The 24,955-nt window shown below is 42.2% G+C and overlaps 1 protein-coding gene and 2 long non-coding RNA genes across 41 annotated transcripts in view; 2 read left to right on the top strand and 1 right to left on the bottom strand.

Annotated features, from left to right (window-relative positions):
• Positions 1-246: 246 nt before the first annotated feature.
• The window catches only part of camk2g2 (calcium/calmodulin-dependent protein kinase (CaM kinase) II gamma 2), a 50,921-nt gene continuing 26,212 nt past the window's right edge, over positions 247-24,955 (bottom strand). The window contains exons 7-23 of one of the 39 annotated variants that reach the window (XM_034608649.1): positions 21,095-21,197; positions 20,625-20,708; positions 20,311-20,405; positions 18,378-18,500; positions 15,941-16,024; positions 15,820-15,862; positions 14,794-14,853; positions 11,973-12,013; positions 9,706-9,786; positions 8,342-8,386; positions 6,880-6,934; positions 4,116-4,223; positions 3,687-3,803; positions 2,991-3,066; positions 2,749-2,843; positions 1,939-2,190; positions 247-1,002 (exon numbers count right to left, since the gene is read on the bottom strand). In XM_034608649.1, the coding sequence (XP_034464540.1) occupies positions 1,958-2,190; positions 2,749-2,843; positions 2,991-3,066; positions 3,687-3,803; positions 4,116-4,223; positions 6,880-6,934; positions 8,342-8,386; positions 9,706-9,786; positions 11,973-12,013; positions 14,794-14,853; positions 15,820-15,862; positions 15,941-16,024; positions 18,378-18,500; positions 20,311-20,405; positions 20,625-20,708; positions 21,095-21,197 (1,443 nt within the window). In that variant the 3' untranslated portion in view covers positions 247-1,002; positions 1,939-1,957. The other 38 variants (XM_034608612.1, XM_034608609.1, XM_034608610.1 and 35 more) reach the window with 38 other exon arrangements.
• LOC117775470 lies at positions 4,230-10,773 on the top strand. The gene is made up of 4 exons (XR_004616269.1): positions 4,230-4,347; positions 4,384-4,742; positions 8,102-8,107; positions 10,761-10,773. It is a non-coding gene; the product is annotated as an uncharacterized LOC117775470 (long non-coding RNA).
• On the top strand, positions 13,972-24,874 carry LOC117775471. Its single transcript, XR_004616270.1, has 3 exons — positions 13,972-14,387; positions 14,447-14,618; positions 24,835-24,874. It is a non-coding gene; the product is annotated as an uncharacterized LOC117775471 (long non-coding RNA).

Genomic DNA, 24,955 nt, shown 5'->3' with positions numbered 1-24,955 from the left:
GTGTGTCTGTGCATGTGTGTGCGTGTGTGTCTGTGTATGTCTGTGTGTGTATTTACACCCCAGGACCTCAAAGCAGAAAAACAAAACGCACATCCATCCCTCTCATGCTGTAACCCCCCCTCCCCTCCTCCCTGCACCCGGTACGTAAATCACGTTTCCCTCTTTCTCTGATATAAATATCTATTTATACACAACTCTATTAAATAAAGTCCCTGTTTTTGATTAAAAATTATCCTTTTTTTTTTTCTCCAACACAAAATACTTTAAAATTCATAAGTCAGACGATAAAAATCAAACAGTTTAATGACACAATACAAAAAGTCAAAATAAGAACAAAGGTCCCTTCAGTAACATCACTAAACCCCTTTTTAAACCTCGTGTCGAACCCGACACTTGAAATGGGTGTTACCTTTTAATATCCCCTCGTTTCCATAAACCCCACCACACACACACCCCCCGGTAACTGCAAAACAAACCACACTTCTATCAAAGTCGACATTCGGCTGCTCCCTCAACACACAAACAAATCCACGGTTTATACTTGACCACCCCTCAGTCCTATTCACTATGTGTGTGAAGTGTATAAATAACTTTTTTTTAAAAACATGATAATACTTTTCCAGACAGCGGACAGAACAAAGAGGGGGGGGGAATAAAAGGCCGTGGGAGAAAAGGACCAGGACAGCACCACCCCTGTGTTGCCACCAGAAGCATGCACCACCTGCGAGGAGGGGCCCACGTCAGCCGGGCCCCGGCCTCATCTAACTAGGGTTTGGACTGGATTGGTGTTGGCCGGTCACTCAGTCAAGCTTTTGATATAGATACTTGTTTTGTTTTTGCTCTTTTTTGGTTTGGCTTATTTTTCTGATAATATATTTTCCCCTCTTTTGTGTGTTTTTTTTTTTTACAACTTTCCAAGCAGCCTCGTTCCCGGCCACGATCCAGGTGCCGATCCGGCCACGGAGAATAAATGCTCCAAACAGCTTTAGAGTTCAGGCAAAGCTGCAGAGGGAAAAATGAAGGATTAGATTATTAGAGCGTGAACATTGTCCGAGGGGTCAGTTCATCCATAAACTCTGTAAACTGCACAAATCAAAATCCAAGAGAGTAAGAACATACATTACAAAATGATCTGAACAAATTGCACAAATCACATAGGTTTTATCTTTATATTGCAAACTTTATAATCTGAATATATACAAAACTAAAAAAATCTAAGTATTACTTGTCGTACTAGGAGACCCTGAAATACACCTGAGGTACTGTGACAAAGATAAAGATATGACAGGAGGTTAGAAGCCAACAAACGTCCTGTTACTGTTCCATCAAATACAATCTCATTCACTTTGTATTGAGCTGGTGGCAGAGATCTCAGAGAAACCCAAACTAATTCCACGGCTAAACACCAGAATCCATTTGTTTCTTGGAATTTGGCTGAACTGACCCTTTAATGTGCAGAACTCAACATTTTCTCCACATCAAAGTATTAATGCAGCAGTTTGGAAAACACGATTATTGGTTTTCTTCCTCAAAATGAAATGAGAAGATCCATTTCAACTGAACCTGCGTCTGAGTCAGGATGTGCAGGATAATGTTTGTGGGAATCTTTTTCTGTCGGAGCCTCCAGTAAATTTGTGTTGTCTCAGTTTTAATACAGACACTCACTCATCAGGAGAAGCCTTGCAGCAGGGACTAACCCCCCCCCACCCCCCGAGAGAGGAGGGGGAGAAAAACAATAAAGCTTTGCTGTCTTAAGGCAACAAGCTGCATATTGTTTTTAAGAGAAAAATCCTGCACAATAAAAACCTTCAAAAGAACCAAATAACCTGTGCAAAGTGTTTTTTTACAGTCTGTTGTGACCCGTGCATGCAACATAAAACTATTACTGCCCCCGTCAGACTATTACAGTGACATAACAGGGATGTATTATCACCGTACCTGAGCCTGGGTTGTCGGTTCACTGCAGCGGTGCCGCCGGTGCCCCTGAGCAGTGAAAGTGCACATTGAGCCATTTGGCCTCGCGGCGATGCCACACGCGCGTTTCCTCCGACTGGCAGGAGCGCGGCCGGCCCTGGCCGTCCATGTACTGCGTCAGGCGGATGTAGGCGATGCAGGCGGCGTCCTCTCCGATCAGATGCACGTGGGGGTTGAGGATGGTGGTGTGCACCGGCTTGCTGTTTTTACTCAGAACTGTGGGGACGGAGTTCAGATGTTGGATTTATCTGGTGTCAGGGAGCATTTCACATTTGACAGACTGAAGAACTGAGAACCAGAGAGATTTTTAGGAGCGTCTACTCAGCTGATGTCCCTTAACTTCTGTTTCACAAGGAATCAAGTGTATTTATACGATTCTCACAGCCCATACGTTGATTTGTTTGTTGTCACAATATCAATCTTTCCTCTTAGCAGAGCAGCACATTCATTCATTCAGTCCCTGACTTCTCTCGCTCTCTTTCCCTTTCTCACATTGATCAAATGTCTACCTCTGTCAATCCAGAGCTACTGAAGGTGCAATGTCGGTCTTGGTTCAGTCTGTTATAATGAAGTGTGGAAAATGCCCTGTGATTATTGCTGATTTCCCTACGGGGACAAATAAAGAATCTTTATATCCATCACACACACAAACATTGTTATTGGTCACATCTGGAAACTGTACAGAGACACATTCAGGCCGTAGTAATGCCAGACGTGAACAGATCTCTTAGGCCTCTGATGAAGATCCACAAAACAGACTGAAACTGAACGTACGATTGTCGAAGTAGAACTTGTGGAAGTCCATTCCCTCCACCAGGTTTCCCAAAGCTTCAGGCTCAAAGGAAGTGAGTCCAGGGTCACAGATTCTCCTGTCGGAAAAAACAAGAACAGACGTAAGGTTTCTGTGATTTGAACATTTTGAAGTAATGCTTATTTTTACAAGATCGTAAAAACAAGGCACTCAGAAGCCAACATCTCCACAGAGGCTTTTGTGTGAGTGGTATTTTCAGACTTACGTGTAAGCCTCAAAATCCCCGTTGTTGATGGCTTCAATCAGCTGCTCTGTCATCTTTATTATCTCCTGTTTGCGAGCTGGAAGCAGTGAGATAGAAAGACGGATGAGGGAGGAGGGCAGGAGACAACCACAACACGAAGATGGTTTATAAATGTGAACATGCAAGTATCGCGCCCCGTTTCACTGAGTCACTGCCTGACGAGGCTGCGAACCTCTGACCTAAGTTCAGCAAATGGGCGCCGCGCCTCCGGCAACAACGGCCGTGACATTTGGAGTCAGCCTGTGCAGAACACACCAGGCTGTTCTCTCCACGTTACATCCAGTGAATCACTAAATGTCTCAGAATATGAACTCAACTAAGATCAACTGAGCTCCTGGTTCAACAGTCACAACCCCAAAAACCCACAACCCAGTGAATGTCTCTTTTTTCCAAATACCATCAAACTATGCAGAAAAAAAAATTACCTAATTACTCAGATACACCAGAAATTAACAAATTTAGTCACAAAGGTCAAGAGAATTAAAGTGCCACTCCAGAAAAGCACACACTGCAAACACACACCAGGGTTTATGTCTGACAAATAAGTCTGTTTGTCGCCCCAAGTCCTCAAACTGCAAACAAGTGGTAAAAGAAAGTAGAACTGTATGAACGCTGCTTTAAGAGCCTTTTGCAAAACCACTGCACAACCTGCACGGCACTTACTCAGTTTGACGCTGCTGCCTGTAGGGGGCGACAGAGTGGACTCGGGTTCAGGACAGGAGCTCTGAGCTGCAGGGGCTGTGGGGCTGCTAACAGCCTCCTGCAGGGCACCAGCTGCAGGTACAGTCACCCCAGTAAAATACCATTACAGTTAGCATGTAGCTGAGAATGATTTTCTACTCGACACTGAATATACGAAGCAGGAATTATAAGAAACTGGATTAGAAATTTAGGAGCGGTAGTCTGGACTGGAAGCCAGTGGGTGGCAGCAAAGGACGGGAGAGGGGGAACTCGTGCAGTGACGGAGAGATGGAAGGGAAGAGGTCAGAACTGTGGCTGCAGCTCTGTTGCTGAGTATCAGAGGGAAAGTTCAGGACACAAAGGTCAGAGCTGAGAGTGGAGTCGGGTAAACTGCTGCTAACTTACAGGTGGGTGGTGGGCAGCGAGGAGACAGGGTCGGGGTCTGCTCCTCAACAGTGCTGCACTGGCTTAACACTGCACTGTCTGTACTAGTGGAAAGACAGACAGCAGCCACTGCCCCCCATCATAAGACAAACACACAAACAGAGAGCGTGAGATGATCAGTCCAGAAACTCATTAGTCAACAGATCCATAATATATCCGATGAATGGGTTGTTGAAAGTTCACAGAGCACGAGGTGATTCAGCTTGTTTTGTCGGATCAAACTCAGCAGTTGGTGGATTAAAAAGAAAAACAGCAAATCGTCACTAGTTGAAATATTTGCTTCGTAAAAACGCCCCCCAAAACAAATGATTAAAATAAATCGTGAATTCTCTCTCGATTCTCTTCGATCTAATTCCTTGACCAAATGCTCCGACTAATTATTTTCCTTATAAACGAAACACAGAATAAATGACACTGGTGTGGAGCTCAGTGAGGTGGAGACTGTGAGCAGCACAAACATGAAGACCACAGAGATCAGATGCATCAGATTTGTATAAGTTTGAATGAAGTTTAGTTTAAAAGTGATGTTCACATAAGTTGCATCATACCAGGTGGTTTCAGCACAGAATTTAAATATGACTTTAACCTGTAATAACTATGTTAACTACTAATTGCAAACAAAACACTGACATGTCATATTTTAATAACATATAAGTGAACAGTTTCTTATTACACCTTTGCCATGAAGGTTATGTTTTCAGTGGCGTTTGTTAGTTTCCGCAAAAGCGACACGATCCAAGGATTCTTCCAGTTTCCACATTTGGAAGTTACAGAGAAACATCATCATTCTTTTGAAGTCATGTTTCTGGCCACATCATAAATATAAGTTCCATAATATTCATAAAGTTCTGTTTTCCACCAACTCCTGAAAGACGTAATCTGGCTCGTGAGTTACTAACTTTGTATGTCAGCCATTTGGTGCCGAGTGGGTGGTGTTCAGTGGGTTTCTTTGTTGAAGCCATTTGCCTGCTGTGACCAAAACAACACCACGAGAGCGAGTTGTGTGGCTGACAGCTAAACAATGAACTGAAGTCTACCGCTCCACAAAGAGGAGAACTGACGATTCTCCTCCACAGCCTACTTCATCACATTGTTTCCACGTTTAAAATATTGATCAGAAGTGAATTTGAGAACACTCAGATATCTGGTTGTGCAACAGGCTGCAGAGAGCCTGTGGCTGCAGGGACACAGCTGCAGGTACTGAGTGTCATTCTGGTCACGTTCCTCTGTAACTACCAACGTGTCGACCCGGTGCTTCATCTCAGAGAGCTGCTGCGTCCTCGTAGTGTCTGAGTAGACAAACTTCAAATTCATAGAACTTTCCTTCTAAATCAACTTGAACTAAATGTATTCAGCCTCAGAGGGAGACGGAGGAGAGAGCGGCCTCTCGATTGCATGTCACTCTGAGATTGAGTGCCGGTAAACCCACGGCAAAGCTGCTCAAGTAGCTAGATTAACTCTTTTCTGGAAAGCTGCGGGTAGCCCTGTCCTACTTCATCCACCTGAAAACATTCAGGCGTCATCCTCCGAGCGGAAGACGGCTAATTAAAGGCTTAGGTGGAGAGCGGCATTAATGCCGGCGTGCGTGCACACACTCACACACTCACACACACCGCCAATCAAGAAAGAGGCAAAGGTGCCGACACACGGTCGAGAACAGTGAGCGTCAGAGGTGTTAATGAGGATGTCACACAAAACTCTTGAACTGCTGAATAAAACTACACTGTCCACCATGTTAGTTTTTACAGTGGACAACTCTGTATTTTTCCATAAATACGTGCACAGGGTTTACATTGATCTTTCCTGTGATGCTCACAGGCATCTCTCATCTGAACGGCTTAACTTACTGGACGTAGGCGACAGCAGTGGTGGAGGAAGCTCTCAAACATTTTACTTAAAAGGTAGAAGAAAAACTTTAAACTTTTTATAAGCTGGGAAAAGTTCCCCCAAAGTCAAAATCAGTGGGTTTTGTGTGGGTTGTATTTTAGTTGTGTAGCCGGATCCTGCATCTTTTCCTGGATTATCAACCCTTTATCTAAAAGTACACATACATACATAAGATTTACCAAGTACAGCTAAAAGTAAAATTACTTGCTTTAAAATATACTAAAAGTAAAACTTTACTGTGTGTATTTCAATGATCTTTTGGCTGCTGTAACATGGTAAATCTTCTCTTATCAAAAGTAAAAGTACTTTTCCCTATTGCAAAGTCTAGTACTGTGCATTTTGGTTACTACAAGAATAATAATATTGTCATATTAATCTCTTCTCAACACATTTCAGGTTTTCTTCTTCACCAATGACGCTGCTGCTGCAGGAGGCGGAGTCTAATGTTACCTGCTCACTCTAATTGGATCAATGGACCAATTCCCGTCGTGTTAGTGATTACTTTTAAAAATAATACGAATGTTGTGAACATGTAGCACAAGGCTTTGTTAAACTGTAGTGGAGAAGAAATTACAGATATATATTGTGGAGTAAAAGTAAAAAGTACCTGAAAATGAATCTATTTAAGAAAAGTACAGATATATGAAATATTTACTCAAGTACAGTCACAGAGTAAATGTACTTTGTTACATCGCACCACTGAAACCTCTCCCCAGCAAACATGCATTACCTCTAATATAAAGTGAAGGAATACACCAGGAGTTTGTCATGACGTGTCTCCGTCTGCTCTGTGGATGAAAAGTGAACCATGCAGAGAAGGTGAAAGTTGGACAAGTACCTTTCCTACCTTTCATGTCCTCCTCTTCTGCGTTATTACAGCTCTCTGTGGAGCCCTGTCAGAGAGAGAGAGGTCCAGACACAACAGAGGGAGGACAGAGGAGTGGGTGGGAAGAGAGAAAGACGAGAGACAAGGAGAGACAGCGAGACAAATCATTCTTTTAATGAGTCAGTGAGACGGGAATCGGGGGACGGTTTGGACACTCTGCCCACATGGACACAGAGACAACCTGACGGACAGATGGACGGGTGGACGACTCCCTCCCAGGAGCACAAACCAGCCAGGACAGCAGCGAGGGGAAGCACGGAGAGCCACGCACGCCAGAGAGTGTGTGAGCGAACTGAACAGCTGTCACTAGATTTAACACAAGTGTTTGTGTGTGTGTGTGTGTGTGTGTGTGTGTGTAACTGCAGCAAGTCAGTGTTGTTAAGAATTAGTGAGAAAAGAGTCAAGAAAGGTTTGTAACAGTGTCAACATATAGTGATCTACACAGAGCAAATAAAGAGGTTAGAGCTGGTTCCAGGTTTAGGAACAAACCTGAGGTGAGTGTTAGAGCTGCTGTTAGAGGCTGTGCAGGATTTTCTCTTTTAGATCCGTGTGAAAAGGAAACACGAGAGTAAAGATCCACTTTGACTGATCAATTCAAATCGATTCACACTTAGCCGTAGCATTCTGCAGTTACCTGAGTTAAATAGATAATTAAACTTCACGAAATAAGGTGAAAAATACCGTTTTTATCTAATCAATCACACCTTTGCTAACATTAGGAGAAATTATTACATTACAAAACTTTATCTTGAGGGTAAAAACAGTTGAAATCGTTGTTTAGGTTCTACATTGTTTTAGTGATGAAATGAGGATCAGGATCGGTTTGATTCAGCTCAGCAGATTAATGATTGATCGATCAAATCAAACATTTGCTTTGAAGTTATTAATTAGCGCATTATGTCAAAAAAATATAATCTTTTAACCAATAACTTTGAAACTAGCTCAAAGGTCATGTGGTAAAAACATATTTTAACAGATTAAATTTGCCTTCAAATTATGCAATAATAAACATAATTGCTAATTATTTTCCTTATTTTTATCATCTTGAAGTGGTGGATTAATCATTTAATTTTAAAATTTAATTACAAGATTTTTGGTCGTTTGAATTTCAGTTTTTTCACCAATGAACTTTAGTAGTAAAGCAGTAGTCATTATTCATATATAAGTTATGAAGCTAATGGTGTTTTTCAATGTAATGCAATCCATTACAAATAAACATTGAAAGTCTACAGTGGCTCCATAATTGTAAACACACGCTGGTGCTCGTGAGGAGTTCAGAGGATTCCAGTCAGGAGGAGGAATATTTGTCTTGTTTTTTTTTGGGACAGCGATGTATGAAGTAATATTCAGAGAAAATCCTCCACGTGTTAGTAATGGTGGCTGGTGGCTAGTGGTGGCAGGAGGAGCGGCTTACCTTGGTGCCGTCAGCTGGGTTGTGTACCACAGTTGTCTGGGCTTCCTGGGGGGAGGTAGGAGACACTTTACCATGCAGGGATGGAATGGATGAAAAAGGGGAAAAGGGTGGACGGGGATTCACCAGAGAAGATGCCAGGGAATATCAACGTATTCCGTGAAGACAGACACAGACACGTGTGCTCGCAGAGGAGCTGCAGTACAGAAGCTGTACTGCAACACAAATATTGCAGATATTCACAAATATTCACCTGCCAGGGTCACGACTGAGGAGGAGGAGGGTCCTGTGAGTGAATCAACAACCAAGTTCAAATTTCTGACTCATTTATCGTTTTATGGTTGATATCAACCATCTGTATCTGCTGCATTAGTGATTGTGAAGCCGCTCCTCATCCTCAGTCTTGACTCTTCCACACAAACATTCAGCAATAAGCAATTCAACATCTGAGTCATCACAGTGACGGTGGTTAAGTCACACTCCTGATCCCGACCAACACCGAAACCAACACCCAGGAACCGGAGAACATGCAGCCCCCCTTGATTACATGTTGGATTGTGGGGAATTCAAAAGTATTTAAACATGTTTTGGGTATTTTAAGCCTTAATTATAAGCATCTAGTGATTTACTTAATGGTGAAAAGTAAAGTTTCTCTGTGTGTTTCATGCTGCATGTTTGGAGAAAGCTTTGTTCAAGCTACTGTATGTTTCATACATGGCTCCATTCCACAACATATACAATAACAGGGGCTGCATCCTCATACAATCCTCATGTCTCTATTACACATCCGCGCCAGCTCCTGTTTTTACCCAGAACTCCTCATCGTTTACAGTCCACATATCGAAGAGCAATATCGTAAAAATAACCCGAGCTCGTCTTTTGATGTCGTAAGACGTTCAGGGTTTGAATTTTTCGAGCTCTGCTTTCCAAGAAATCGCAATAACCCCGTCTGACTTCAAAAGCAAAGCGCCGGAGCTCAGGTGACACACAAAGGAGTCACCGGGGCTTGATTGAAGCGTCTGCTGTTGTGCCGCAAAATGAAAGTCATTTGTCTACCTGTCGATGTTGTGCACTGTGTAAATATATATATATCCACAGGAGGTCTGGGTAAAACACGAGCCAGGGGAGATGCTCCAACGAGAAAAAACTAAACAACACAGCCGTTTAATTTTAAAGTCATCAAATCCACCGGCAACAATCACAATAATCTGTGTTCACGACAGAAGCAGAGAGGATGAGGGACAGAGTAGATTGGACTCAACGTGGGATGTGACAGAAAGATGAGAACTAAAACATTAAAAAGATGGAGACAGTGACGTGGTGCCAGGGAAAAGCAACGTGAGAGAAACCAAATAGAGATGGGGTACCATTGGTGCTGAAGATGACATGCTGCTGTCTTTGGTGCTGCTGCTGCTGACTACACTGTTTTTACTGCTGTCTCCCTGCGACTGGGGCAAAGAAACACAACACAGAATGACTCCCACTGCTCCCACTGGGTCTAAACCTACAAACCACAGAAAATAGAGCCGGTAAATGGCCAATATCACTATCCCACATATTGTAGGACGGTAAGATTTAAAGCTACATAATCCAGGAGGGGGACGTTCGATGCTAAACAGATTTATCTGATTATCTGTATCAGGCATCTGCACCTTACTGCCTTGTGCATTTCACGGTAGTTGTTGTTGGAGTTGTTGTTTTTAAATCCTCCTGTTGGTCTGTTGATCTTTAACACGACCTCTCTTTATCATCAGGAGCAGATTAAACGTCTTCAACAAGTTCCTAATGTGTTTAACTGATACGTGTAGATTTAGTTTCCATTATAAACCTGTTTATTCATTGACTGACAAGCTCTTTGAGTCTAGCATCCTTTTTTTTTACACCTGCTTTCAACGACTAAAACTTCCGCGGAAAGAAAAGAAAAAAATACAGATCAGTCAGTACATGCATTTCAAATATAAATATCACAAATTTAAATCTAAAACAAGTTCCAGAAATTAAAGTTTTTGAATATAGTCACCAGTCCGGGTCTGTGCATGCAGTGAGAGGCCTTGAGTTTGTTCTCTGATTGTTGAGCGTGTGCGTGGAAGTGTGTAGTATTTGTTATTTAATGACTCAAACCAAAAGTTAACCAAACGTTGGCTTTTCACCCATTTTTTTTTTCCAGACAGAAATGATCCTCCATAGATTTTACACATAACTCAACACCTTTCATTTCCAAATTGAGTATTTGGGGAATTAGTAACGAGGATTTAGATGCTCTCTTGCTCACAAATAGCATCAAGTTTCAATTTTATCATGAAAATATTTAAAGTAATGAAAAGATTATGATGCAGAATTCGTACTAAAAAAAAACCATAATTTACTAAATTACACTATTAAGTTTCTAACAAGCCTGAACTCTTATCTGCAGGTGACCAAGACAGCTTTTTTTATTCAGAGGAAGAAGGAAGAAAACAACTGAAACTCAAATCAAAAAATAAAAGATGATACAATAAATATACAATAGTTGAAAATGGGGAAATGATTGTATATTGATGTTAACGGTGATTAAAAAATTCTATGAGGTCAGGGATGAGAAATTTGTTTTTAAGAAAGTCAAAATGCCTGATTTGATCCATAGGTCGGAGGGGGGGGGGGGATGAGTGTGTATTTGTGTGTGTTTGTCATTTGTCAGGATTGGAAATGGTTTCGGTGACTCCTATGGCAGAACAGGGGGCGATGCCGAGATGTTGGATGAAGTTAGGAAATCCAAACAAAAAGCGGACAAGACGTAAAATGTCATAGACGACGCCTCAGGCATCTCTGCGCAAAGGGAGGGAGAAATCAACTGAAACGGAGGCGGGGGGGGGGGAGGAGGAGTAGACTCGGAAAGAAGAGGACAGACGAATAATGAAAAATGGATGAAAACGACAGAGCCGATCTCACCATCAAACAAACACTCGAGCTGGACTTCCTTTTCTGACAGACAGCAATGGAGAGGAGGAAAAAATAAGGGGTCATCGAGAAACAAGGAACTAATCAAAGTAGTAAAGAGGGATACTAAAGATAAAAAAGAATCAGCTGCAAAGACAATACCAGGATTCTTTTTATTTTTTAATAGGAAAAATATTGAAACCACTGGTGGAGCGGTTTGTTTTATTGGAGGGCTGGATTATCTTTTATTTTATTTACTGTATGTAAGAGGAATTTTTGTTTTGGGCGCTTGTTGATCATGGCGCTTCACTGCATGCACTGAGGCTGTCGATCAAACCGAGCAGCAGGACGTGATGGAGGCGCGAATCGCTAAGAAGAAATAAATGGTGGTAAAAAACAAACATCATCCTAAACGTCTATGACTCTTTATCATGTCCCTTATTTTCTCATAAACACGATCAACCCACAACTTAATATTTTAATGTCTATCTTTTCCACTGAGCCACAAAAACATTTAAATCAGATTTAAAAAGAGTAGGAAAAGACTCTGGAACACAGAGGTAATACAACTTAAAGGACATACTTCAGTTTTCATATCAAAACACACAGGTTATTACTGAGCAGTTAGGGTGACAGGCTGAAAGGGAGACAGCAGAAGACAGGAAGAGTCAGAAAGACAGGAAGAGTCGATGAGTCCCTCTCGGGTCAGAGCACTTACCTTCACACCGTCCGACTTTTTGTTTAGTAAAGATTTGCACGCTGAAAGAGAGAGAGAGGAAAGTGTCACACAAACAGCGAAGAGGCTGAGATCGCTCGCTCAGCAGAACTAACAAACTCAGGTAATGGTCAAATAAATTAAGTCCAGTGATGACGTGAACCTCATTTCACAATAATATATCTCTAAGAGAAGAACCGCTGCTTAATGTTTAAAAAGAAATTTGATATTTATGACACTGAGAATGAAAAACAAACTTGGAGAACGGAAGAAAACTGATTTAAAAACATATTATTAAAATTTAAATCGTTTCAGAGCAGGTGCGAGCCCTGAAGGTGTTTATCCCTTTTGGATTCCAATGTTTACACTAAATATAAAGTGAGAAAGTTATAATTAGCAAACACTAACTTACTGTCGGTTAGTGTAAATTAACAACTCTGACCTGTTGTCATGCACCTGAACTCTGGAGCACAAAGTTAGAACAAGGAATAGAAACCACACAAACGACCAAATAACGAATAAAAACACACACACAGATGTACAGTTGCTTCAGAAAGTCTTCAGGCATCTTTACATTTTCTCATTTACTAAAACATTGAGTTCTTTGGCAGCTTTGCTTCATCTTGGTTACGTCTCTACAAGCTCTGCAGCCCTGAACCAGTTTATCTTTCCTGCCAGATCCTTTCCAGCTCCCTCAGGTCTACAGAGAATTCCTCAGTGGACTCAGGTTTGTCCTGACATGCAGTGTGAACTGTGAAGGGTCTGAATACTTGTTTATCAATGAGACATTTCAGTTTTTTATTTTTCTATCAAGTAAATTCTAAAAAACACATTTTCTATTTGTCACTATGGGTTAGAAGTTTACACTGAATGTAAAGTGATGAGCAAATCCTCCCTTGAGAAGTAAATCTACAATGTGACGGGACCTGAATACTTTCTGAAACGACTGTGGACTAAAAATAAAACACATACAAACATTGAGTCACGTCTCGATGATTCGCCCCTTACCTTCCATTTATAAAGAAGGAAGGAGGGCGATGAAGAAGACAAGAAAAACATAACAATATTTTAAATATATAATAATACTCAATAACATCTGAACTGAAAACACCCGTCAGGCTGTTTTGGATTCATGCAATGACAGTGGTTTATCAACACGTCTGACATGCAGCATCCACTTCAGACCTGCTCAGTCTCTGAACAGTGACTGAGCAGAAACCTGTAAAAACACAGGACGTCATCTCTGCAACACCGCATGAGACGACGCTCAATCAAAACAAGAAAATCCATTATTGACAACTCGTCAGCAAAGGATCCGCCTGATCAAAACACAAGTCCCTGTGTGAATGGCCGTTCAACAGACAGCTCGTCCGGTTATGTGTCGGACATTCACCTGCAAAGGGCTCAGGATGCTTCACACAAACTGGGTTGAGTCTATTTAACGACATTTTGTCTGAAGCATTCTGCGGTGCGAGGCATTTTGTGGTTTTGTCTGTTCACACAAAATATATAAACAGGCAGGAGAGAGAGAAGAAAAAGAAGAGATCACAAAGGACACTGCACTCGTTCCTCCAGCTTCCCATGCAGGCTGGTGTACTGGACAGTACTGGACGCTCATTCACATGCTTGGCTGGCTTTCAGTGCCAGAGCCGTGCAGAGGAGATGCAGCGAGCACAGGCAGGCATCGACTGGGCATCAGCCGCGTGCTGGAGATACAAACCAATTCAAAGGAGCTGGAACTGGTGAGTGTTAGGCTGGGCAGACACTGTGCAACTTCAGAAATGTTGTTAAATTCTACCTCACACTGTACCACTAAATCGATGTGAAACGCTAAGGACACTGTACGTTGTGTTGGAGCCTCACTGGTGTTTTTGTCAAAGAAGAAGTCGAAATTTGTTTGCTAACGAAGGAAATAAGGAGGAACTAGCTGCTTTGATCATGTGTGTGATTCTGTGATGAAACATCTAAAAAAAAAGATGTTTCAGCATATGGACATGCAGGCAGTTAAATAAAATATGAGGCTTCTTTATTGTAAACTGATCTCTACATACAATCTGACTACTTTACTGTGAGAATCTCTTTATGTCCTTCCTTTTCTTTCTTGCAGTGCAATTACTTTCAGCCATAAACTACATTTCCTGTTATTGTGTTTGGCCGTTTCGGAAAACAGGCTGATTTTCAACTGTTCCAGAGCCCGAATGGCGGCCGACCACAAACTCTGACATGTCAGTAACTCATCCAACCATCTGAAAGCTGTAAACTACACGACAAAAAACGCATGACAAAGCTGAAAATCTTTTCGGATTCAGAAATCGCGTCAAAATCTGGCATCAAATCTCACAGTGTATGCCCGGCTTTAAAAAAGGTTGAATATTGGTGTTTCTATATATACACTTGTAATATTATATAGGTTAAATGGTTTGGCTGCGGAGGAAAAGGTTTGAAACCTGCACCGGTCGTGTCGATGCACAGCAGAGGTCGTTGGCTGGAGGTCAAAGGGTCGTTTCTGGGTGTCAGCTGCTGTGCTCAACACAGGAACCCAAAGATCCCGTCCTGGAGGGTTCTCTTTGCTCATTAGAGCGTCAGGACACGCAGCCACTACTGAGAGGTCAGTTGTATTTTTTTATTTACATGTTGGTGTGTGTGTGTGTGTGTGTTTGTAAGATGCCCCAGTGCAATAACGACCATTCTCAGGTGGTCCATCAGTGAGCAGGCAGCAGGCAACAGGGGGAAGGGGGGGGTTCGAGCAGCCCAGGACACATGCCAACAACCCAAGTGCAACGTTGGCAGTGCCCGACTCCGACACCCCCTCTGGCAGACGTACCTTCCGTTGCCATTGCGGCCGTGCTGGTGGTAGCGGCAGGGCTGGTGTGCTGTCGTCCCACTATTGGACAGAGAGGGATTCAATGTGGTGCCACAGGTGGGACAAGAGCCTCACTAGAGCCCGACAGCATTCGTCTTCCTCTCGCTTTACTTTAGAATTCACTGTGTCATCCAATGAGCTGCTCACCAGTCATGACATTTTAACTTCATAGAATTTCCCTGAAACTCCTTTTTCAGTTGCAGACAAGAGCATTAACGGAAAACAGGAATGCAAGAGCCACAGAACAGAAATACAGAAAGCACCTGTATCAACCTTTTGCATTTGTGCTGCAGCTTCTGTGGTTGTGTCGTCACTTTTTCTTCCGTGTTGTGGCGTTTGAATTCGTGTTGTGGGTCCTGGGGTTGAGTTGTAACATTTGCATTCACGATGTGGCTCTTGCATTTGTTTCCTCTGTTAATGCACTTAGTGTGAGGCGTCTCGGCCACCATCAGTAACAGATGAGAAACCTTTGTACCAAAATGCTTCCATCTCATCTCCATGGACACTGTGGTAAACAGGCCTACAGTTCTGTGTGAAGCAGCTCAGAGGTCTGCTCTCCTCAGTCGGCATCAATCTTGACCAGTAAGAAGCAGTTGGCCCTGATCCACCGGAGCTACTTTACTTACATGAAAGCATATAAACACAGGGCCAGCAGCCATAATGCATTAGCTCGCTAGGCCGAGGTCCAGAGCACAAATAGGAGCGTTCAATCAAAAAGTGTTTGAGAGATCAAACCGCTTACGAGGAGGAAATCCAAGCCAAACCCCTGGAGTGCGAAGTGAAAACTGCAGACAAAGCTGACAAGCAGCTCGGACAAGAGTAAACATGTGCAGTGAAGGGGGGGGGGAATGGAAATCGCAAACAGGAAGTAGAGTAGCAGGACATCATTTGAAGGATCAGAAAAAGACAAGTTCACACTGAAATCTATTTTAAATTAAACTTAATGACTTAATAACAGATTGTTTCTGTGATGCGTCAGAAGCTCACCTGAAAAGTTCCTGGACACCAGCATTGTTGTGAGGATAGCTCCCTACAGACACACAAAGATCCACAGTTTAAGTATTTGTGTTGTGCGGGCGTGTACATCTGTGTGTGTGTTGATGCTCACTTTAAGTTTCCTCCTGGCGTTGAACTTGCGGAGACATTCCACAGTCTCTTGACGGTGCATCATGGAGGCCACAGTGGAGCGTTGCTGTGTGAAGACAGATAAACAGAACTTCAGTGTTACACCATGTCGAGGGGGGTGCACTCACTCCATTATAACTGAGCGACAAGGAGGACAGACAATGTGGAGGCAAAGAGTCCATTATTCATGCATTAGGACACCTCCCAGTTCAATTACTGCTCCTCGGGGTGAGTGTTGATGCTGCTGCTACACAGTCTGGGGTTGAGTATTGATTCAAGCATCAATAGGATCAATACAGATTGAATTAATCCATCAAAGGTAAAGAAACTTCTTAGCGCTGAAGTATTTTCTTCTCTGTTGCTGTGAAGTGCAAACGAGTAGTGAAACTGGATTTATGTCATTTACAGAGAAAACCAAGAAATACCACATGTTTGGCAAATTAGGTGAATTCTGACATATCCATTTATCTGGTTCTTTGATTAAAAGTTACCTGAAGGTCGAGACGAGCATTATGCTGTCGACAATCAAACAGTTTTAATTAACTCTTATTTGCTTTGAGTGCAATCGAAATGATGGTTTCTTTCAACCCAAAGTTACAAATCCTCTTCTAGTAAACAAGACAGATAACTTAGCATCTGTTTGGTTCCACAGAATTGAAAACTAAGCTGTTGGACCAACACCTGGTCTTGGTTTAAACAGCTGTGAGCTGAATATAAACAACTTAACATACAGTGTCTTGCATAAGTATTCACCCCCTTTGGACTTTTCTACATTTTGTCATGGTATAACCACAGATTAAAATTTATTTCATCGTGAGTTTATGTAATGGACCAACACAAAATAGTGCATCATTTGGAAGTGGGGGGAAATATTACATGGATTTCACAATTATTTACAAATAAAAATCTGAAAAGTGTTGAGTGCATATGTATTCACCCCCTTTACTGTGAAACCCCTAACAAAGATCTGGTGCGACCAATTGCATTCACAAGTCACATTTGCAAGTCACATAATTAGTAAATAGGGTCCACCTGTCTGCAATTTAATCTCAGTATAAATACACCTGTTCTGTGACGGACTCAGAGTTTGTTGGAGATCATTACTGAACAAACAGCATCATGAAGACCAAGGAGCTCACCAAACAGGTCAGGGATAAAGTTGTGGAGAAATATGAAGCAGGGTTAGGTTATAAAAAAATATCCAGAGCTTTGAACATCTCTCTGAGCACCATAAAATCCATCATAAGAAAATGGAAAGAATATGGCACAACCGCAAACCTACCAAGAGGAGGCCGTCCACCCAAACTGAAGAGTCGGACAAGGAGAAAATTAATCAGAGAAGCAACCAGGAGGCCCATGGTTACTCTGGAGGAGTTGCAGAGATCCACAGCTGAGGTGGGAGAATCTGTCCACAGGACAACTATTAGTCGTCTACTCCACAAATCTGGCCTTTATGGAAGAGTGGCAAGAAGAAAGCCATTGTTGAAAGGGATCCATAAAAAATCCCGTTTGGAGTTTGCCAGAAGCCATGTGGGAGACACAGCAAACATGTGGAAGAAGGTGCTCTGGTCAGATGAGACCAAAATTGAACTTTTTGGCCTCAATGCAAAACGCTATGTGTGGCGAAAACCCAACACTGCCCATCACCCTGAGCACACCATCCCAACAGTGAAATATGGTGGTGGTAGCATCATGCTGTGGGGATGCTTCTCTTCAGCAGGTACAGGGAAACTGGTCAGAATAGAGGGAAAGATGGATGGAGCCAAATACAGGGAAATCCTTGAAGAAAATCTGATGCAGTCTGCAAAAGACTTGAGACTGGGGCGGAGGTTCATCTTCCAGCAGGACAATGACCCTAAACATACAGCCAGAGCTACAAAGGAATGGTTTGGATTAAAGAATGTTAATGTCTTAAAATGGCCCAGTCAAAGCCCAGACCTCAATCCAATAGAGAATCTATGGCAAGACTTGAAGATTGCGGTTCACAGACGGTCTCCATCCAATCTGACTGAGCTTCATCTTTTTTGCCAAGAAGAATGGACAAACCTTTCCATCTCTAGATGTGCAAAGCTGGTAGAGACATACCCCAAAAGACTTGCAGCTGTAATTGCAGCGAAAGGGGGTTCTACCAAGTATTGACACAGGGGGGTGAATACTTATGCACCCAACAGATGTCAACTTTTTTGTTCTCATTATTGTTTGTGTCACAATAAAATTTATTTTGCACCTCCAAAGTACTATGCATGTTTTGTTGATCAAACGGGAAAAAGTTTATTTAAGTCTATTTGAATTCCAGTTAGTAACAGTACATAATGGGAAAAAGTCCAAGGGGGGTGAATACTTATGCAAGGCACTGTATTTAACAAAAGGAAAGTGATGACTTTCACACGCTGGACGTGAAGGTGACGTGTGTGACTTACGCAGACCCAGGGATGCTTGATGGCCTGGTCGGCAGTGATCCTCTTGGCCGGGTTGATCGTCAACATCTGATTGATCAGATTCTTGGCCTCAGGCGTCACCGTGTCCCACTCTGGAGAAGGAAACTGAAAAAAGCAGAAATAAGAAATGTTAAGAATGTGTTTTATCGTTAACATGCATTCATTGGACATTCAACCACATGTTCGTAAACACAAATATATAGTTAGGAAAACATGTGCAGATACAACTTGTGATCTGAAATTGAAACATCTTCATATTATTTAAGAAATGTTGAAGAGCTCTGCAAATACAAACTGGGCAGTGACGCATGAATCACAGGATTCTGGAGCTGCAGAACAACTAATTCTCCTTTAAATGCCGATTTGAGAAAGACAATATTTAGACAAATCCAAAAAGATCATGACGACCAACTGAAAGAGTTTTTATTAAACAAATGAGAGCGAGCAGAATGTGTGGGTGCTTTCAAGGTGCATCTCTCTCCTTATTGCATATGCATATAATGGAGGACATCACAAATATTAATAGTGTTAACAGAGGTGACACTGAACATTTTCATCTGAGCCAAACGTTGGGTTGTGGTTTAATAAATGTGCATCAATTACCAACTTGTCAATAACTAAATGTGCCTTTCTGTTTATGAACACAATCTCTGTTGAGTGTGAAGCAAACAAGCAGCAGAAGAGGAGTTATGGCATGTGCTCAATAAAACTGGAAATTATTGAGCTGTAAAATTATCTTTGAGATTTTTTTTACGAGTGCAGTGGACGATCATAATCACATCAACTCCACTTATTGGAACAGCTCTTCCTCCTCATCTCCCTTTTTTTGCATCCTTTCATTTGTCTCCATAAATCACTTCATCGCACGTTGGCTTCTGTTAAACACATTCAATGCTTCCTAATGGAATAATAATCATGATAAAGATGATTGTATCATATTTAGGGAACCGGGGGCATTCAGATTATGATGGAAACTCCCTAGTCCCATGTAATTTACTATGTTGGACAGTGCAGTCGATTTATTGTAACTTTATACTTTGTCACTATATCGTGTTTGTTCCCGTTGATTTCTCAGGATTATTCATTTATTCATTTTTAAATACGCGAGAGAACCAGGTGGGGTCTTCAAAGCCAGATCTCACCCCAGTCACCTGTACCCCCCCCCCCCCCCTCCAACAACATAAAGTCAGAATATGTTCACTACTAACATTCTAAGCAAGTAGTCAAGAGACATCAACTCCAAACATGTAAGTGTCAGTTGTCAATTAGAGACATAAATGATGGAAGGTATCTACACGACATTGAAGATGTTGGAGAAGTGCACATTGTTATTAGTGCTTGTCGCAGTCGGTTCATATCAGTGTTCTTATTATGCACATTCATTAGATGTGGTTGCTTCCAATTATGGAAATTAATACGCGTATTAAATTTCTATCTCCCAGAGGACTATGACAAGATCTGATAAATAAGCCCATTGCTCTCTCTACATAGTAATCGCTGAAGATTAAAAATGATCCAATGACAAGAGGCAAGCAATTAAAACTTGAAATGTAATATTTAAATGAATTTGTGCGGCAGAATGTGTTATCTGATGAGACTTGAGATGAAGGTGTCCTGCAGGGCTCATGGCGAGAGTTGACATTCACGTCGATTATGTTGCAAACAGGAAACAAAGAGTGTGTGTTGGATTCCACGTTTCATGCAGTTCAAGATTCTAGGGAACCTGCGATAGGAGCTGCCCCCCGATCAATAATTTTACATTAATAATAGATCAAATAACTGACAGTGAATTCTCCTATGGCCTTTACATCACCTCAGTGGCAATTTCCTCTCCTCCCCAGTTGAAGCAAACTCTAAACCTTCGCCGTGTTTACCTGATGTTTGGATAAACAGTTGTAGAGGAAGGTGAACTCACGTCATAAGCACCAGCCTTGATCTGTTGGTAGAGTTTGTGTTGGTCCTCGTCCCAGAAGGGAGGGTAGCCCACCAGCAGGATGTACAGGATCACACCTGACGCACACACACACACACACACACACACACACACACACACACACACACACACACACACACACACACACACACACACACACACACACACACACACACACACACACACACACACACACACACACACACACACACACACACACACACATTCTCTATGAACAAATTTACGTGTGAAGGATAGTTGTGGCAGCATACATGCATTGATCCTGGTTGACTGACCACATGCCCATATGTCGACTGGTTTGCCGTACGGATCCTTTCTCAGCACCTCTGGAGACAGATATCCTGGAGTTCCTGCAAAACCTGCACAAACATTTACATTGTCAGTGAGTTTTACACAGAAAAACAAGCACAAAGATAAATAACTGTCTCAACCTTCCATTTACCCTCTTCATCATCATCATCCTCCTCCTCTTGTTCGGTCTCTTTTTTACGTTTGTAATAAATAAAACAATCACGTTTTTTTTATTGTTCAGAATTTATTTCTCTTCTGGAAAACCTACTTTTCTATAATAGTGACAAAACCCAGCATATTGTTTTCATGTTCTGAGCCAACAAGCTCCCTACTACTTTAATACTTCATGTCCTCAAGCAACAATGGAGAGTCCTTGACGAAGCTGCTCAAAGTGAAAACTGGTAGAATGAGGTGACAAATTCTAATTGTTATGAGCAGAGTTGTGATTTCTTACCAAACCAGGCCTGTTGTTCCGCCTGCACCTCGATGGCGAGACCGAAGTCTGCGAGCTTCACCGCTGCTCCCTTCATCTTACTGGCCAGCAGCAGGTTCTCCGGCTGCAACACAGACACACACACAGATCTTCAGGATGAAACGTTTTCACTCAGGTCGGCAACCGAGGACGGTTTTCAACATTCCTTTGTCAAATAGTATTTGTGTAAAAGGTTAAAAATACACAAAAATGTCCATCCACAGCTGGAAAAGCAAAGACTTGAGGGACAAAAATCAATCAGGCCTTTACTAAGATGCGATTGTCAAATTCATCTTTGGACAAACTCCTAAGTTTTGCATGAAATAAAATATAAATCATATATGGAGGAGGAAATAATACAATATAAATATAAGAGGAAAAAATACACTTCATTAAAGGACGAAACAGAGAAGCATGTCCCCTCCTTCAGGAACTGGACAAGCAGGCGGCAAAGGAAGAATCTCTTCACTCAGCTCAGACAGGATTTAACATTTCCACACTCGTCCGACTGATCACACAATCGTGGGAGAAGTCAGGACTTGAGCTGTGTTCTACTTTGTGTGAAAGTGTGTCCTCACTTTCCTCATTTTCATCTCCTTTGCTTCATAGTAACTCTCACTTAAGGAGAAGAGACCGAGGAAACATGAGGTCAAGTGAAATCTGATGAGAGGTCACGTACTGATTAAAGCTGCACAGCTGTTTCAGATTTACTTCCTAAAGGTTTCCTTCATAATAAAGGGATATTCTGGGTTTTTTTGCTTCGTACGACGGCTCAATCATTATTCTCCTCCTTTGACCCCAATAACCATTTTCACCTCTTTCTCTGCAATGTTTTCCACGGCCATAACAACGCCCACAATGAAATCCTTTGCACCATAACTCAACGGACATTTAACCTAATAAAACTAATAAATAATAATAAAAGGGCTCCATTCTCTAAGAGGAATGGGAAATCCTGGACAGAGGCATTTCTAATCACTTTCTCTAACGTGATCATTTACTGTTCTTAAAGTCTTTTTGTAATTATGGTTGATTCCCACAGGGAAGTCTGCAGACTTACAGAGGTCGTGAGTGTCCAGGGTGAATATGACTGTATGATACTGCTGCTGTAAATACATGTGCAACACAACTGATCTCAGCCAAGTGGAAATGCACCATGTGTACAGTTGAAATGTGCTAAACAAGCACAAAGGTCACACGACTCCTCTCTCTCTCTCTCTCTCTCTCTCTCTCTCTCTCTCTCTCTCTCTCTCTCTGCTTGTCTCAGACGACCTCTTCGTCTGAGGAGAAACCGGAGAAAAGCTTATACACAGCAGCTTTACTTCAGGATCCCATGAAGCGTCGGAGGATTGTAGACGAGCTAGTGCAGCTGAAAAATAGGACGTCTTTGTGTTTCCTAATCTGTCACATGACCCTGACTTCTCACCTCGTTGCCACTCACACACCATATTCATTGACATCTTTGCCGCCTCATTTGCACATTGAGATCCGATCACATCGAGAGCAGAACAGAGATAAGAAGAACCTTTGTTAATGTGTAAATGTAAAAGGGCTGTGATCACATGTCATTGTTCGAATAATTTATCCAGATAACAGAAGGTTAATACCACGTGTGAATGAGTGGCTTAAACAGGACGACACAATGTGGTGGCCCCATGCGTTTGTGTGTTCATGTTCAAGTTCAGTGGATTTTCAAATTAAATTATTATTATAATTATGTTTTAAGGTTATAGTATTAGAAGTAATTAGAGCTAGATAAAGTCTCTGGGAAATGAACGTAAATACGACGACCTCTGAAGCCACAGAGACGTGTGTGTGTGTGTGTGTGTGTGTGCGCGCGCGTCTTAAGGGTAAAAGTCTTTGCAGCGATAGCCGTCCTCATCGTCTCCAATGCAGAGACATGTATGACACTCTTAGTAACCGTCTTTGTGCTTAGCCTGTTTCTTCTCATCTGTCCCTCTCTCTCTCTCTCTCTCCATCTAGTACTTCATCATCCACCCATCCCTCCATCCTCCTATCATTTTCCCCCTCTATCGGGCAGAGTGGAGACAATGGATAGAACAATAGAATAGACAATAGAAGCACGGGGACAGAGAGCTGGAGAAGACGCAACTTGAGAACAGAGATAGAGAGAGAGAGAGACAGATCGAGGTAGATAGATGGGAGGTGGCATAATGAGTCCCTACGCTGATGCTGCTGCAGCCGGGTGACCTCACCCTACAGTTACCATGGCAACCCAGCCTGCCACCAGCCAAGAGCACTAAACTCTCTCTCGCTCTCTAATTCTTGTTTTCCCGTCAGTGAGTGGCCCCCCCGAGATGACGGCGAGGCAGACATGTGATGCGTGCGAGTGTGAGGTCACACCGCTCCCCACTTTGTTGGCATCATTGGTCTATTTATGGAAGGAAGTTCTTTGAAACAATTTAAATACTAATAAAACTGATGTTTCTGTCTTTTTGTTTGTTCTACAAATCGTTCCAACACAAACTAAAGCTTTAAAACTGGGTTTTTTGGATGATTTAATTTGAGGGATGTAAACAACTTTGAAATTTAATTGTTGATAAAGTTGAGATGAGCTAATAGTGGCCAGTTTACACATCCAGCAGATACAGAGCAACGGTGCCTTTACTGTTGAGTTGTGTTTGTGGCGAACCTGACGACTTTAGGTCCAGTTCATCATAACTTACTTTGTCTGTCTGGTGCTGAGCAGGTAGTTTACATTATATTTAAGCTTTTTTGCAGGAAAGTAAATAAAATGCACTTTGGGGAAAAGCATCTGTCAAATAGACATAATGGAATGAGTTGTGCGAAGCATTCAAATCCAAGATGTTCACTCCATCAAATGGAAAATCTCCCAGATGTCTGGTGCATCACACATTTCAACAAAATGAACCCCGACATGTTTTATACCTTTTGCATCACTACTAAAATAAAATAAATAAGCAGTTTGATTTAATTAGAATCGAATCCCAGTTCGGACTGGGTCTTTCTGTGTGGAGTTTGCATGGTCTCCCCACATCTAATATCAGCTGGGGTTCGTGACCCTCAGAGGATAAGCCGTATATACCATTAAAGAACAAACTGCAGTAATGATGCACAGACAGCGAATGACAAAGATCCATATGCAGCGTAAAAATCAATGAACAGCAACAGAAGTCCATTCACACCTCACACGAAAACTGATTTTATTATACGTGTCTCAGTTTATTTTCCAGCTACGTCTCCTTCCTCCAAAGTAATAGTTTAATTTTGCTCCATCGCATAAATGATTATTGCATAAAATATTAAAGTTTAGGACTCCGAACCGAGTGTTGGCAATAAAATAAAAAGAACGTGGTGTAATTACTCGGGGGTTTGATTCTCACACATGGTATTTATTAAAAATGAAACACCGCAGCTGAGGAGGTCGGGGGGGCTCTCGCTCTCTGCCAGGGGTGAACGAGCTCGCTGCGAGGGAAATCGTCAGTGGCCGTCATCTCACCCACAGACCTGCTATTAATAGCAGCTGGTCTGCTTTCGTCACTCCTCAGCAATGAAGGAGGGAGCGGAGAGGAGAGGGAGGAGGGGTACAGATGAAAAAAAGGGGGAGGGGGGGGAGGGGGTATAGATTTAAGGGAAGATGGGAATGGAGCGATAAGGAGGAGAGCAGGCAGGTGATGATGAGAGGGATGACGCTCATCCCTTAAGTTGCTCTTAACGTCACAGCATGACATCTGTGCGAGTGTGTGTGTGTGTGTGTGTGTGTGTGTGTGTGTGTGTGTGTGTGTGTGTGTGTGTGTTTAGACCTGTTGTGTATCCCCACAGACGCATTTTATCCTCTTTCACCACACACACACACACATT

The sequence above is a fragment of the Hippoglossus hippoglossus genome, chromosome 15 (assembly GCF_009819705.1).
Source record: "Hippoglossus hippoglossus isolate fHipHip1 chromosome 15, fHipHip1.pri, whole genome shotgun sequence".
Lineage (NCBI taxonomy): Eukaryota > Metazoa > Chordata > Actinopteri > Pleuronectiformes > Pleuronectidae > Hippoglossus > Hippoglossus hippoglossus.
This window is presented reverse-complemented; position numbering and strand designations above follow the sequence as displayed.